The 16,977-nt window shown below is 35.0% G+C and overlaps 1 protein-coding gene across 2 annotated transcripts in view; it reads right to left on the minus strand.

The window, feature by feature from the left end:
- NFAT (nuclear factor of activated T cells 3) overlaps positions 1-16,977 on the minus strand; it is a 317,259-nt gene that overhangs the window by 167,844 nt on the left and 132,438 nt on the right. For both annotated transcript variants that reach the window (XM_090396732.1, XM_090396722.1), the window contains exon 7: positions 6,283-6,353. In XM_090396732.1, the coding sequence (XP_090252858.1) occupies positions 6,283-6,353 (71 nt within the window). The remainder of the gene's footprint in view (positions 1-6,282; positions 6,354-16,977) is intronic.

Genomic DNA, 16,977 nt, shown 5'->3' on the forward strand with positions numbered 1-16,977 from the left:
TAGCAAGAGTCCTAAAAGAATACAGACAAGTGAGTTCAGCTATGTATGTAAAATAGCTAACAAAAGTCATGGAAAGACTTTGGTGAGAGCATGAAAAATAAATATCAGGAAGATGATATTTATTTTCTGGAAGCTATTTGAAAAGCTTAGAAATGGAAAAAAGAGTACTGTAAAAAGAATCAAAAATGATAAAGGAGATGTGAAAACTGAAGATATTGATATCTTAGATGTCTAGAGTAATTACTCTGAAACACTGTTAAATGAAACAAACAACGTCAGAACAGTAGCAGAAAATTTTCAAGAAAAATGCAAAAAGCAGTACATATTAATACTTGAGGTAGAAAAAGCTGTCAAAAACTTGAAACATGGAGGGAATATTCAACCTGAAATGCTTAAGTCTTCTTCTTCACACATTGGATGTAATATCTGTTGCAAAGACTTCAACTTCTTTAATAGTATCTTTCAGTCTTTTTCTAGGTCTTCCTGTTCTTCTCTTATTCTCTGGATTTCAACGATAGACTTGTTTTATTATTCAATCTTCACTTCGTCTCTCCACATGTTCAATCCATTTTATTCTTCGGGTTGATACCCAATTGTCTATTGCTTGTATTTCATATTGTTTCTTATATCTGTATTTATTATATCCAGTCTAGTTTCCTTTACTATTTTTCTTAATATATTCATTTCATCTTTTTTAACATTTATCTCATTTTTCTAGTGCCTGCTCTTGTTTCTGTATTGTATGTCATAATAGGACTGATTACTGCTTTATAAATTCCGGTTTTTGTCTCTACTCTAAGATGTTTATTTTTCCATACTGTCTCATTCAAGCATTCTGATATTCTTGCAGCTTTTGCAACTTGTTCTCTAACTTCTATATGTGGCCTTCCTTCCAAGTTCAGTTGTTGAACTCTCATCATCATCATCATCAAATTCCTGCCTGCCATGTACCCTCAAGGGATGTACAGGATTTGATAGTACTACATGAAAAATTTACATAATTTCTAACTTCCTATCTACAATTTTCCTCCAAATCAGCCTGTTATCTGTCAAGACTACAACATTATCAGATCTTATATTTTTGTCTTCTAAGGCACTTTTTACTGTATCAATATCTTGGTCTTCCGCTGGGTCTTTTTCCAGCCAACCTGGCAGAGACCACTTGATTTACTAATCTTTCCTCGCCCATTCTGTATAAGTTCCATACCTGAGATTAGCTCTGCTAATGCATTCCAGGATGCTGACAAAATCAAGTTTTTTGTTAATTACCTCGTTTTTAATATGATATTGCCATTGATGCCATCTGTTCATGCCCCTAATCTTTCACAGGACTCACATATCTGTGGTCTCTAGTCTTTGGTCAAGTGTTTTACTTCTGACCCAGCTCTCAGATTCATAAGTTAAAATTGGTTTGAACACTGTCTTATATAGATAGTAATTTAGTGTTTTTACTAATTTCTCTCTTATTCCATATAAATTTATTCAGTTCACTTCCTACAAACCAGCTTTGTTGATTCTGCTGTCAATTTCCATATTTAACTTACCATCTTTACTAAAAATCATGACTAAGTAGCTAAAATGTTTCACTTGTTCTTTAGGTTCTCCATTCACAAAGCAGTCAATATTTTCAGTGCTTCTGCCTTTTTTCATTGCATCAGTTGCTTTCTCTAAAGCATTGGTTCCCAACCGGTCGTATGCAATACCCCCCCCCCTTGGGGTGCGTGCAGGGCTGTTCAGAGGTACAAGAAAAATAATCAGTAATGACGGAAAAACAACTATTTTCTGCTATTTTACATTAAGATAGATACTTAACAAAAGGGTCAGTATTTATAAACAGCTATTTCAAAAACAAGGGGTACAATTTATAGAAATAGGTTGGAAATCACTGCTCTAAAGGCTCAAAAAATTTTTCTACTTCCACTTCCGTTGTTTTTGCCAGGAAGCCAGGGCAAACAGCGAAAAGTCAACTACTGGAACAAATCTGAAAACACACCCCAACTCAACATCACTAGAGTTAAAGATCGATACTATCAACATAAGAAGCCTGAATGGCAAAGAAATGGAGCTAGCTGAGGAATTAGATAAGTACCAGATCGAGATAATAGAGGTGACTGAAACAAAAAAGACAAAAACTGGTGAGACCTTTCTGAGCAATAAATACAAAATGTTACATTCAGGCAATGACAATCAAGGAAAAGAAGGAGTAGCCACAGTATTCAACACAAAATATGAGGCTAATCTTCTTGAATGGCAGTCAGTCTCGAGTAGAGTAATGTGGGCAAATATGAGAATGGGGGAACTGGACAATGAGACTTATTTGTGCCTATGGTCCCACAGAAGGTTCTACTAAAGTATAAGTGGAGGAATTTTTTGAGGCTTTAGAAAAAGCAACTGACACAATGAAAAAGGAAAAGTTGGTCCTTGTTGGGGATCTAAATAGCAGAGTAGGAAATGAGTGTGAGACATACAGAAATATTTTGGGAAAATTTGGAGAAAAGAGCAAAGCTAATAATAATGGCAAATATCTGTTGGATTTCTGCTCAGGACATGGACTGGTTATTACTAACACCACGTTCCAACATAAAAATGTGCACAAATTCACATGGAGAGAAGAGGCAAGGATAAAGAAAAGTCTCATTGACTATGTCATTGTTGATAGTGATGTTTTCTCCCTGGTGCAGGACAACGGAGTGTACAGAGGATTTGAAATTGGAAGTGATCACTATTTAGTCTTGAGCAGGATAAAATTGAATTTCAGATTGAAAAGAAGAACATGCAAGAAAGTTCTAAAGTGAATAAAAGTTGAGCAGTTCTCAGATGTGAACTGTACATTAAAATACACAAACATTATTGAAGAAAAAATGAAAGAGTTTGAGAACAGGAACCAAACATTGGAGAGTCAGTGGCAAATCCTTGAAGAAAACATTGATTCAGCCAGTGGCGTGTGGTGAGGTTGTCTGCAAGGATAGAAAAATCTGAACTCCATTGGGGACACAGGAAGTTAAAAAGGCAGTAAAGGAAAAGAAGAAAGCATATCAAAAGTTCCTTGCAAATAAGTCAGCTTGTGCTTGTAGAGAATATTACTATTATTATTTGATACCTTCAGGGAGTCCAAGGACTCATCGAAGGAGGCATGTGATCTATAAATCTCCACTATTCAATTCATCAACTGACCGCAACTACACCAACGCCATCTACTGCCGACCATCACTACTAGTATTTCCACAGGCACTCATAATCATTCATGCCCATGGCAGGATTTGAACCTCCAGCCTTTTGGCTGGAGAGCGGATACACTAACCACTCGGCCAGCCAGGCTGAATACAGAGACAAATGTAAGAAAACTAAACACTGTGTAAAATAAAACTAGCTAAACACAAGTCATGGAAAGACTTTGGTAAGAACATAGTAAATAAATATCAAGAAAGTGGCAAACTATTCTGAAAGTTGTTGAAGAAGCTCAGAAATGGAGAAAAGTGTATTGTAAAATGAATTAGAGATGATAAAGGTGACACAAAAACTGGAGAAAAAGATATCCTTGAAGTATGGAGTAATTACTTCGAAAAACTGCTAAATGAAACAAGAAGTGATAGCACAGTGGTAAAAATCACTCAACAGGCATGCAGTCAGGAACACACATCCATACTTGAAGTAGAAAAAGCCAAAGGCCCGAAATATGGAGAGACAACAGGAGCAGATGATATTCGACCAGAAATGCTAACGTATGGAGGTATAAAAGTCTTACATGGCTGCAATGCATAGTTCAGAAGGCCCCTGGACAGAGAGACGAATTAACGATGATTGGAGTAGAGCTCTCATAGTACCCATATATCAAAAGGGAAATAAAACTGAATGTGAGAATTATAGAGGTATTTCTCCACTGGGTGTGCCTGATAAGATATATACAAGTATACGTGAGAAATGGTTGAGAAGAATTGTGGAAGAGAAGCTTGGTGAAGAACAAGCTGGATTCTGGTCAAATAGAGACTGTCAGGATCAGATTTTTACTTTATGACAGATAGTTGAGAAATCATGGGAATATAACAAAGATCTGTATTTAAGTTTTGTAAATCTGGAAAAGGCATATGACAAGGTGCCAAGAGAGGAGCTATTCAAAATGCTACAGTGTAAAGTGTCAATGGGAAATTATGTCAAACAATAATTAGTCTTTATTTGAGTTGATTTGAGTAAGTCAGCAATTAGAATTGAAGTACAGGAAGGTGGTTTAATGTTAAATCTGGTGTCAGACAAGGACGTACATTATCCTCGTGTTTTTCATTATCTATATGGATCACATTATGAAGGAAAGTGGTATTAAACCTGATATCAAAATCAGAGATGTTAATGTCAGCTCTTTGCAGTATGCAGATGATGTTATACTTCTAAATAAATCTGCTACAAGTCTGCAAGATTCCCTGACTAAACTGAATAACTGTTGTAATAGATATGGTATGAAGGATGAAGGTCAGCATTAAAAAGACAAAGACAATGAAAATAGGCAGAAACATTGAAAATATCAACTGCATTTTGAATGGAGAACCTATAGAACAAATAAAACATTTCAGCTACTTAGGCATGATTTTTAGTGAAGATGCTAAATTAAATATGGGGATAACAACAGAATCAACAAAGCTGATAGGGTAGGAAGTCAAGTGAATAAATTTATATGGAATAAGAGAGAAATTAGCCAAAACACTAAATTAGCTGTATATAAGACAGTGTCAAACCAATTTTAACATATGGATCTGAGAGCTGGGTCAGAAGTAAAACACTTGACCAAAGACTAGAGACCACAGATATGAGAGTCCTGTGAAAGTTTAGGGGAATGAACAGATGGCATCAATGGCAATATCATATTAAAAACGAGGATATAAGGAAAGAACTTGATGTTGTCAGCATCAAGGAATGCATTAGCAGAGCTAATCTCAGTTGGTATGGTCACTTATACAGAATGGGCGAGGAAAGATTAGCAAAACAAGTGTTCTCTGCCAGGTTGGCAGGAAAAAGACCCATAGGAAGACCAAGATATTGATATAGTAAAAAGTGCCTTAGAAGACAGAAATATAAGTTCTGATAATATTGGAGTTTTGACAGACTGTTTTAGTGGAAAATTGTCGATAGGAAGTTAATAATTATGTAAATTTTTCATGTAGTACTATCATATCCTGTATACACCTTGAGGGTATATATATCAGAAATTTGATGATGATGATGATATATGAATCATATCATGAAAGAAAGTAGCATTAGGCCTGATATTAGAATTGGATATGTCAAACTAAGCTCTTTTCTTTATGCAGATGACGTTGACACATATTGTGCAAGTCTCCAGGATTCTTTGACTAAACTGAATAACAGGTGTAATAAATTTTGCATGAAAATCAGCAATAAAAAATACCAAAACTTGAAAAAGGGTAGGAACATAGAATACTTCAGCTGCATTCTGAATGGAGATCCTATAGAACAAGTAAAATATTTCAGCTTTTAAGACAGTTTTTAGTGAAGATGGCAGGTTAAATTTGGAAAAAGATAAACAGAATAATCAAAGCTGGTATGGTGAATAGTCAGCTGAATAAATGTATACGGAATAAGAGAGAAATTAGCCAAAACGTCAAACTAGCAGTAAACAAGTCAGCGTTCAAACCAGTTTTACATTATGGAGACAACACATGAGGGTTCTGAGAAAAATTATGGGAGTGAACTAATTGCATCAAGGGCAGAATCATATTGAAGATGAAGATATTAGAAAGGAACATAACACTATTAGCATTCAATGTGAGTTAAGGTTAGCAAAACAGGTGTTTGATGTCAGGATGGAAATAAAAGAATCCAGAGGAAGATCAAGACAGATTGATTCTAACAATATATAGAAATGAGTAAAATATGAAATGGCAATGAAATAAATAAAAACTTACACATTTTGATAATGATTAAGATGTTAAATCAAATTAGAAAGAATACAAACAGTGAATGGAAGATGAAAGACTATCAAAGAAAATAATTAAATATAAATCTAAAAGGAAAGGAAATGGGATGGCCTACAAAAACAACAAAAATACAATCCTTTGCAGGATGATGACAGGCTTAAGTCTAAAAGAGAAAATACTTTCTTTACAGGCTGCCAATATACTAAGGAAGTGTGTGTGTGTGTGTGTGTGTGTGTGTGTGTGTGTGTGTGTGTGTGTGTGTGTGTGTGTGTGTGTGTGTGTGCACGCGCATGCATGCACATATGTGCATATCGTTAACAATGTATACTTCACAAAGAGAACTTAATCTACTTACTGGTTGCAAATATTCCTTTTCTGGTTCCACTGCTACTTCCCAAATTATCTGACTATCATCATCAGAATAATCTAATAAAATAATAAATACATTCAGTTTTGTTACCATTTGAGATTATGCATTCAATTTATTTAGAGAGAATTTATAAGTAACAAGATATATATATTCAAATATACACTCAAAAGATTTAGGATACTTAGAGGTTGTAAAATAAAAATATACATTACTCTTTTTCTGTGAGAGAGAGAGTACAGAATAATGATGTTGGTGGGATAGTCTCAAAAAGTGGGGAATTGTTGTGATTGCATATCGTATTGCTGGTATGATAAAAAGTACACAGACATGTAGAGAGAAGAAAGTAGTGTTGCTTCTATATAAAGCATTGATCAGACCACACATACATGGACTATTTGCTCATTGGTCACCTAGTTTTCACTGTTATATAGAAACACTAGAGAGGATCCAAAGATCAATGACTGAGGTAATATCTGGATTGTTGGTTATGCACAGTAGTTTAGGGAATATGGATTACACAGCTTGGTGGATAGGAGGAAAAGAGGAGATAAGACAGAGACTTTTAAGTTGGTTAAGGGATTCTACCAGATTAAATACAGAAGGAATTATAGAAAGAATGAAGGGTAAGAATGAGAGGCCATTCTTAGAAGTTGTATAAAGATGTCAAGAAGAAGGGTGTGAGTAGTAGATTTTTTTTTCATGAGGAGTTGTTGATGAGTGGAATGTATTATGAATGCAAGGCATGTAAATCATCAGTTCATGATGGGAGCCCACTCAATATGAATACATGTTGCTGGTTGAGTGGGCCTCCCAGGATGAGTCCACTGGCTCTATGGAGGTTACTGTAATAATAATTTTATAGTGTATGTTCTACATAGTAAAACTGTTAACTCTCTCTTTAGTTTTATCTTCTATAGCAACCTCAATCAAAAGATATCATAATATCATGGTCTGCTCTGTATATTTTCCCATGTTTGATTCACATTCTGATTTTGTTAATCTTTCATTGCTCATTTTGTGAGCTGTCTTATAGTAGCTCTGCTTACACTTTCTTGGATAATAACATTGCATTCAATCTGTAGAAATTAAAGATAGAAACTCAAACTTATAAGAAAATAATATTAACTGATGTAAAAGTTTTGTCTTGGCATCTGTGCAACAACAGAATTATTTTAAAAAGTGCCACTATAGTGTAAATAAGACACCAAACAGCAAATTCCAAATAAAAAAATAAATAAATATAATAAGATATTAATTAATTAAAGATAATAGATAACGTTACAAAAATGGTGGCATTGGCAGTATAGAAGCGTATGCAAGCAATGTGGAAAGTCTCAACTTGGAGACAGATTTTTCTCTGGACTTTTAATGTTAAAGATTTATGAGTGTTAGATTAAATGATAAAGAGGAACATACTGCTGTATGTGAGAAGTGCAATGGAATGTTAGGTTGTCAAAAATGAGAACAGTATTACCAGGAATTAGCAGAAAATGATGGAAGTGCTTGCAATTGTAATAAGAGAAGTGACATGGAAAAGCTTAGGCAAGAGTAAATGAAAATGAAGAAAAGTCAGGTTAAATGTATGGAGGAGCAAACTGAACGTTTAAAGAAGAGAATAACAGATGTAAATGACAAGAAGGTTAATAAGAAGATGCAAGTATCTAGAGATGATAGGATTGCTTTATATGGTGAGTCAATCATTAAAGGTGTGGTGTTGGATTGTGATAGAGTGGAATTTTATGAACTCCTATCTTGTCACAATCTAACATGGGTTTCCAAACAAAAAAGGGAAATAAATACAGTAAATTGCCTTTAAGTGTAAAATAAGTATTATGTATATATCAAGCATGTTCTGTTATGAAAGGGTAAATAAGTATGTATTTTGTGCCATTCACGAATGTGGCTAATTTAATATTGAAAGTGTAAAACATTAGCAGAGCATTATAAAATAACATGTATAAAAGAATTATAGAATGTAAGCACAAATTCAACAGTGGGGGGGAGTGAAGTCCAAAGGTCACCGGAGCCGTACGCGAGGGAGTGGCTCGCCCCAAGCAAACAACGTGACATCAGCGTACGTGCGATAGCAGGGGAGAGACTGGATGCCGTGACATAAGAGCACGTGAGAGTTCGATGGACGTCGAATAGGGCGAGAAACGCCGAGAAGAAAAGAGGGAAATATAAGGGTCATGCGACCCTGAAACAAGGCTTTTTTGTTCCTGGATCTCCTGTGTGTTCCCCTCTTGTGGTGGCGAAGGGTGCCAGTGCTCCTGTACCGGAGGGGATTCCGATTAAGGCAGTCGCGGGTCTCGGCGGCAGTATCTCCGCGGAAAAAAGCAAGTCCGGCTGTCCACAGAAGGCCAGTTTCCTGTGAACCTATGATGTAATAAAGAACTATAGGGGAGGATAAGTAGACTTTGTTTATGTTTCACTGAATATGAATGAAAGATTTGTGCCACGTTAATATGTTATAAAAGGAAACATTAATGATATAGGATAAGGTTGTATTGTATCGATGTGTTAAAGTTCACTTTTATATTGAATGAAATTAAGGATATGTTTAGAGTGAAGAATTGACAAATTATAAAGAGATTGTGAAAGATATAAATGTTATCTTGAGTAGTCTGACAGAGCTACGGAGTTTTGGAATAACTGTGATAATAATACATAAATAGTATGTAGCAGCTATCTAAAGTATAGGTCTTACTTTAGATAGCTGCTACATAATATGTTATAAGTATAATAGTAGTGTTTGAATGTTTTATGCTTTGTATGGATCTCCCTTAAGATGGGATTTGAATTAATGTTATTAAGTGTATCTACTTTTGAGAATTAATAAACCTTGCTTTTGATTCTAACAAAGACTTTCTGTGATTTCTGGAATCCGATGCACCTCTTATAAAATATTAATGCAAACCTATGCGGGATATTAGAAAAGGGTATATTTTGGCCACATCTGCAGAGTTGATAGGTATCATTAAGTACTGTCCTGAGATTACCTCTTGGTTGTTAATATTAATAATCTAATAGCGCTAAGTGGCGCAGCAAAACAAATACATTTCTTGGCGTTTTACGAGAAGTAAATCTCAGACACTCTGATACTGCCTCGTTCTCGAGGAAATTCCATTGTCCCTCAGAGGTACCACATGTTACCCAGTCGAGTGTATAACGGAGATATAACACAAAGGTTGAAAATAGTTGTAATAAGAAAAAAGGCGACACAACAGTGGTAAAAAAATAAGTTGCATAAGACATGTTTTCCAGGTGATACAATAAAATGAATATCAGATGCTTTGCATAGAAGGAAGGAACAGGTATCAAAATTTGTGGTAGTGGTGGACACAAATGACTTGAGTAGTGAGACAAAGAATGTGGAAAGGGATCTGAAGAAGTTGTTGCAGGAGGTGAAGGATAAGAGTTTCTCTGGGAAAGTGGTTAGTTTGTTGCTCAGATGTGATAGTAGTAAACTGAGAAGGAGAGCAATGAGACTGAATGACAAGATGGTTGAATTGTGTCAGATCGAAAGTGTTAAATTTGTGAATGTGTGGAATGAATTCAAAGGGAAGTTAGAATGGTTCAAAGCTGATGAAATGCACCTGAATGGGTTTGGTGTGTTGGTCATTTGGAGCTATTGTTGTTCACTAAGAGTACACAGGATTTATACAAAGTTAGTCTGCTAAAAGTCAGACAGAGATTGAGAAGTAGGTTGTGGAAGGATAGGAAAAGAATGGATACAAAGGTGAGGAATATAAGAATATGAATGAAAATCAGACAGGATCAGAGAAACAGGATGGTAAGAATGAAGAGAGAAGTGTACCAGCAGAGAGAGAGTACAGAGTGATTGTGTTGATGGAATGGCGAGAATTGTTATGCTTGCATACGTACAGAGTATCAGAAATAAAGTGGCTGAGTTTTAGCACTGATTGAATCAGTATACCCACATAAGTGAAACTTCATTGACCGAGGATGATATACAGTCAGGACTTAAAATGGTAGAATAGAATATATACAATTTTCCAAAAGGATAGAAAGGTGAAGAGAGAGAGGGGGGGGTAATGATAGCAGAGGAATTGTGTTCTTCAAGAGAGGAAGTGGAAAATACTAGTACGTGTGAAGCGTTTGGTGTGAAGTTGAGATCAACAGAATAGTATATCTAATAGAATGCTGTTATAGGTCAGGGAATGTGTAGAGTATTGATTGTGAAATGTTTATATAAATTAGTTGGGCAAGTAAAATGAAGATGATCCTAATGGGAGATGTTAATTATTGGAATGTAGATTGGAAAGAAGAGAAAGTAGTAACAAGGAGAATGAATTTCTTGAGTTACTGCAGGATAACTATCTAAAGCAACATGTGAAAGAAACAAAACAAGGTTTATTAGTGTTAGATTTAGTGATATATCCTCACAGGATGTGGTTGTGAATGAAGTATCAACACTGCCATCTGTTGGTGAAAGTGATCATGAGGCACTGGTTTGGAAAGTAGTCAAAACAGGAAAAAGTTATCAAGAATAACATGTGAAAGTGGATATTAAAGATCCAACATTATTTCAAAGTCGAATGTTTGTAGAAACTTATGAAAGTTTCATAAAATTTGATCTAAGAGCTTATGACAACACAATCCTCAGCATCGGAATTGCCTTAGTTTACACTGCTTAAAAGAACACAAATGCTACCCAAGAACCCGTATTCGCCTTTTATTAGTGCTTTTTTTTTTTTTTTAAAGGTTTCACTCTCCTGACAGTTGTTTCCAACTGGTTGGTTTCTCTTCAGAGACCAGGCAGAAACTTTAAGAGAACAAAACTCTCATTCAGTGCTAAAGAAATAAAATGTCAGAGAAATGTATTTTTTGTAAGTGAACTCTCGGTTGGTGAGTAAAAGTAATTACTAAAGAAAGAGTCAATGTTCAAATGACAACATTTAAATGGATTCCAATCACAGCCACTAACAATTTCTGGATGCTATTATCTTAGTGCACATCCTGCCTTGCCTTCTGGACCACTGGAAAGCTAAGAATTTAACATGCTGCATGATGTTTACATACTGAAAAGTGTTCTCTTCAGGAAGCATTAATATATTATTTTTAATTTTAGGAATCATGCAAAGCTAGGAAACATTCGGAATAAATGCAAAAATATATAATATCAGTGATTGTGAGTTTTTCCATTTGGTTATACTATAAATCAGTGTTTCTCAACCATTCTAAGCCCAAGGACCAGTAAAATGCCTAATTCGATTCTACGGACCACGAAGTTATGTAATGTTTTTAATAACCTATGTGGGGATTATCAACATTTTGCAAAAAACTGTGCCATTTATAACATAATAAATCTAAAAGCATGTCTAAATCTAAATTTCTCACAGAGAGCAGTGAGTGTAATTATTTGCTCTTAGGGGGTAGTCAGTGCATCTAGTGTAAATGAATTTAATGGAAGGTATGATAGCTGGTTTGGATGATTTATGGCCTCCCTCGATGAGTCCTTGATGCCCTGGAGGTTCATATAATAATAATAATAAAAATTAATAAAATTGGAAGTAAACGATTAAAAGTGTATCATCATTGAAAAAGTTTTAATTTTTATTAAACAAATAAATAATATGATATAATTACGTTACTACTTACTTTTAATGAGATGATCGAACTTGTCAGCCCTTGCAGAATTGCTGGCTATCTGGCTCAATATTTGCCAACTTCAGTTGAAGATTGGCACACACACTAAGACGATTTCTGTATTTTGTTTTTATTTGAAGGAGTGATGAAAATCCTTTCTCACAAAGATAGGTTGTAGAAAACTGCACGATGATTTTCAACTGCTTCAGATAATTCAGAAAATTCACTTCTCACCGAAGGTGAGATCTAGAATCGAGTCAAACAAAGATTATGGAGTTGCATTTTAAGCCCACTGTCACTTGAAGCTCAGTTAATTGTTCTTTTTTCAATAACGAAAAGTTGTTCTCATGACTGTAAGCCTGAAATGGATTGCGAACCCACAGAAATTTCTTATAAAAGTTATTCAGAAAATATCTATCAAAATTCAGTTTCAGAGTTTTGAAGTGGTCACAAACCCTTTCCAGAAACTCAGAATCAACAAAGATATCATTTTCCACTAAAAAGAATAATAATGTTGGAAAAGATGCAAATTGTCTGTCTTTTATATAACTAATCCCTCTCCCTGAAGGAAGAAATTTAGTTCATTTAATTTCAAAAAAAATGTCTGAAAGATAGGATAGTGTCGATAACCACGCTTCGTCAACAAGGAGTGATGCAAAATAAGAATAATGCTCATGCCTTAATTGAAATAACTTTGTTAATACTTTGCATAAACCAGTGAATTTTAGAATGAAGCAAAGGTTGGTTGTATATATTCACTGCCCATTTCATCGCAGAATACTGAAAATAACCTGTTATTTAACGGTCGAGCCTTAATAAAATTAACTAGATTTATAGCGCTGAATAGCAAAGTTTTAAATTCTGGAATATTTGGAATTTGGGTTTACTTGATGTGGAGATAAAAGTGAACAGAATGTGTTTTGTGTTATGAAGTGTTGTCGAATGAGTGCATGAAACCTGCAAAACAACGACTACATTTCGAAACTAAACATTGTGATGGGAAAAATAAGCCAAGTGAATTTTTTCAGTGTTCTTGCTTAGGGACATTAAATCATATAGTTTCCTCCATAGGTTTGATTAATAGCAAGGCAACGGGAAAAATTTACTTCTTCAGCTATAAAGATGTGGTAAAAACTATGCTTGACAACAAGTTACTATAAGATGTTGATTTGATTCCTCTTTCAAATGACACTGTCGGTCGCAGAATTCTTTGGAGGCTAACACTTCCCTATGTATGCAAGATTCCTTTGGAGGCTAACACTTCCCTATGTATGAAACAATGTACTCAATTCATATCCAGAGCTACTTCCTTGACCATAGAAACAACCCCGCTAAGCCTGCCTGTAAGGGCACAAGCTCCATCCAAACAGAAAGCCATACATTTTTCCAACTGGATCCCTTTGTATATTATGTAATTATTGAATGCGTGAAATATTTCTTCTCCAATTGTTCAGGATGACAGAGTTCTACAAAACAGAATATCGTCACGAATGCTGTTATCATGTGCATATCTTACGTAGTATATTAACTGCGCATCATTTGCAACACAAGTAGTCTCGTCTATTTGTAATGCATAATAAGGACTCTCGATTAACTGAGATTCTACATTCTCTGCCATATCATGAATTCTGTGACCGACAGTGTCATTTGAAAGAGGAATCAAATCAACATCTTATAGTAACTTGTTGTCAAGCATAGTTTTTACCACATCTTTATAGCTGAAGAGGTAAATTTTTCCCAATAGAATGAGGTTTCCCTTTCTCACTATGCACAAACTTAAGAAATAGGATGCTTCCAGTGCCTTGCTATTAATCGAACCTATGGAGAAAACTATATCTTTCCCCATGATTTAATGTCCCTAAGCGACAACACTGAAAAAATTCATTTGGCTTATTTTTCCCATCACGATGTTTAGTTTCGAAATGTAGTCGTTGTTTTGCAGGTTTCATGCACTCATTCGACAACACTTCATAACACAAAACACATTCTGTTCACTTTTATCTCCACACCAAGTAAATATGAACTGTTATAATTGCTTATTTCTTCTACTTTAGTAGTATCAGATTTACTCGCCATTTGTGTATCACAATTAGGATTAGCATCACCTGTTTCATCTGCTTTTCTATTCAAAGTCTTAATATAAATCAATAAACAACAAGCAATTGGTTGAAATGTGAATGACACGTTGTTGTGTCGTCCATCCTGGCTTTGAATCCGCCATTTTATTAGAATGTCATTCTTAATTAAATTAATTAATTGTTGGTTGATTACTAATCAAAATATAGAGAAATTTATATTTATACTACGCCACCCTATATTCAGATTAGTCTATGCAGAATAGTAGAATCAATCATCAACTAATTTAAGCAATCTCATTATTTATACAGGCCGAGTTTAAATTAACGCTTAAGGCTTCCGCAAGGTCCGATATCTTTATGAACGGTGCAATGAAAGAGAATCAGGCACACAATATTGAAATCAATAAAACAAAACATTTAATGCAGGGTTATATGACAAGTACATAAACTTAACTTTGAAAACAAGATAATGCAAATAACTTAGTTCAACTAGTCATAACACTCACATAGATTTAAACATTAGACATTCAGTTATTAAATCTATAGTTTTCCTAATAATAAAAATTGTTCACATAGTTCAATATTACAGAATTTCTCAGTAAATATTTTTACTGGTATCACTCAGTTGCACTCTATAGTTCAACACTTAGTCAGCAAGTACGTAATTTATTAATGGCGGCAATTATTACTTCAAGGGGAATTATTTTCAAGCTTCTAACTTCGGCTAATCTCAGCAAAATGCCACAGTTAATGTTGGGACGTAACAGATGGAGCTAACACTTATATCTTCACACTGAAATAAAATAAAATAGGACTGTTCTTACTGGGTTAAATCCTTAGCACATCAGATTCACTGTAGGCACATTTCAAAACTATATTCACTTATCACTCCGAAGCAACACTATTCAAAAGAAATCTTCTCAATGATAACTGAATTATTATTTATCGTGCTACACAAGTCTTGATGCACTTGTAATGAGGCAGAATACATATTCCATGTTTACTTCTATATAACAAGTTCATACAAAGTACATCACACACAAAGTACATCCAACTTGATTCTGATTCTTTGTGCTTACAACACACTCCTTATACAGTTCCTGGGGATGACCTCTTGTTCTACCCCCCCCCCCCCCACTCCTATTTCTATGATGAAAAATGTTTTCCATGTCAAAACCTGGTAACAATCCCCGGTAACTTACATGTCTCAATCATATCCCTCCTCCTATTCACAAGGCATTGTAATTTCACAAAGGTATCAGAAGACCACTGATACCTTTGTGAAACTTCTCTGAATCCTTTTCAACATATCGTCGTCACCATGAAAACCAATGACCAAATCTATGCACAATAATTCATGAGGCCTGATCAAGGCCTTTATGAATTATAAAGGTATCATACCTTTTAATTTCTGCACTTTCTGAGTCTTCATGCATCCTTGCCATTATCTGATGTGATGTCTTCACAACTTGTACAACGTGGCCCCTAAATTTAAAGTCCTTGTACACCACTCCCAGATCTCTCATCTCCTCTACCTCCTTTAAAGTTTCTCCACCAAGTGTATACTTTGCATCCCATTGTTGCTTACCAAATTTCAAAACTTTACACTTTGCAACACAGAACTGACAGTTCCACCTACCTGCCCATTCATAAAATCTATCCAACATTTATATGCAGAGTCAAGCATAACATCTGCTTGACTCTGCATTTCTCTCCCCAATTTTGCATCATCTGCAAACAGCTGCATATCACCAGTTAAATTCATTCTACTATGTCATTAACCTACCTGCCCATTCATAAAATCTATCCAACATTTATATGCAGAGTCAAGCATAACATCTGCTTGACTCTGCATTTCTCTCCCCAATTTTGCATCATCTGCAAACAGCTGCATATCACCAGTTAAATTCATTCCACAATGTCATTAACATCATCCCAAAACCTGCGGCCTCACCAGTAGTGACCATCCTCTTTTGGGATATTGTACCCCCATATACAACTTTCTGTTTCATCATTTCCAAATTTCTGTTTTCTTACTTCTGTTTCTTCATTTATACTTCCTTTTACTTCCTTATCACTTACTTTCGCTTCTATATTCTTGAATTCTTTCACTCCCTCAGTCTCACTAGCTTTTGTTCCATTTTCATGTATGCTACCTTGCATTCCTTCAGTCTGTTTCGCATTCGTTAACTCATAGTCTAACAAAATATTGCACTTCCTACAAATCCACGCATTCTTTCATCTCCTATTCAGTCTCTCCACAAATATATTTCTCACATTTCACCATGAATATATATATTACACTCACGATATCAAACCATTCTTGAAAAATCCATGTCATTAACAACACTGATTTACATAAACAAAATTCTGTAGAACATCTATATACATATATCATAAAACATCAGTCCTTTTTTCAGAATTCTTATTTAGTTTGTTCAGCTCCAGATGCTCAAAGAGTTCAGCTGAACTGGCTACTCCTTTGACCAGGACCAAGCTATATAATTTGAGTCTCAGAACAAGGAATATCCCACAGGAGTGAAAAGAATGTATGATAATCCCATTGCACAACAGTGGTGCAAAGACTGATGTATCCAATTATCAACCAATCACTATCTCTGGAGTGGCTGTGAAGATTTTGGAAAAGTTGGTTAGAACTCGCATATTGACAGAGAAACTATACTTTGCAATGAATAGCATGCGTTTACCAAAGGAAGGTCATGTTTGAGCAACTCACTCACTCACATTCTATAATAATGTTACTGCTGAGTTAGACGAGCAGAATGAATACATCATGATACTTCTTGATTTTGCTACGGCTTTTGACAAAATACAGCACAAAAGACATACAAATGAAACTTGTATGGTTTTAATAACTTATTTTTATTATCCTCTTTATTTACATCATAATGTGGTTTCAATACTGAAAACTTCCCACAGAAAGACCTTAAGGTTGGAGGAAAATGGTCACCAAGAAATTAGTAATGCCAAA

This window comes from Typopeltis vanoorti, chromosome 1, assembly GCF_054136105.1.
Source record: "Typopeltis vanoorti isolate ZY-2024b chromosome 1, IOZ_Tvanoo_1.0, whole genome shotgun sequence".
NCBI lineage: Eukaryota > Metazoa > Arthropoda > Arachnida > Uropygi > Thelyphonidae > Typopeltis > Typopeltis vanoorti.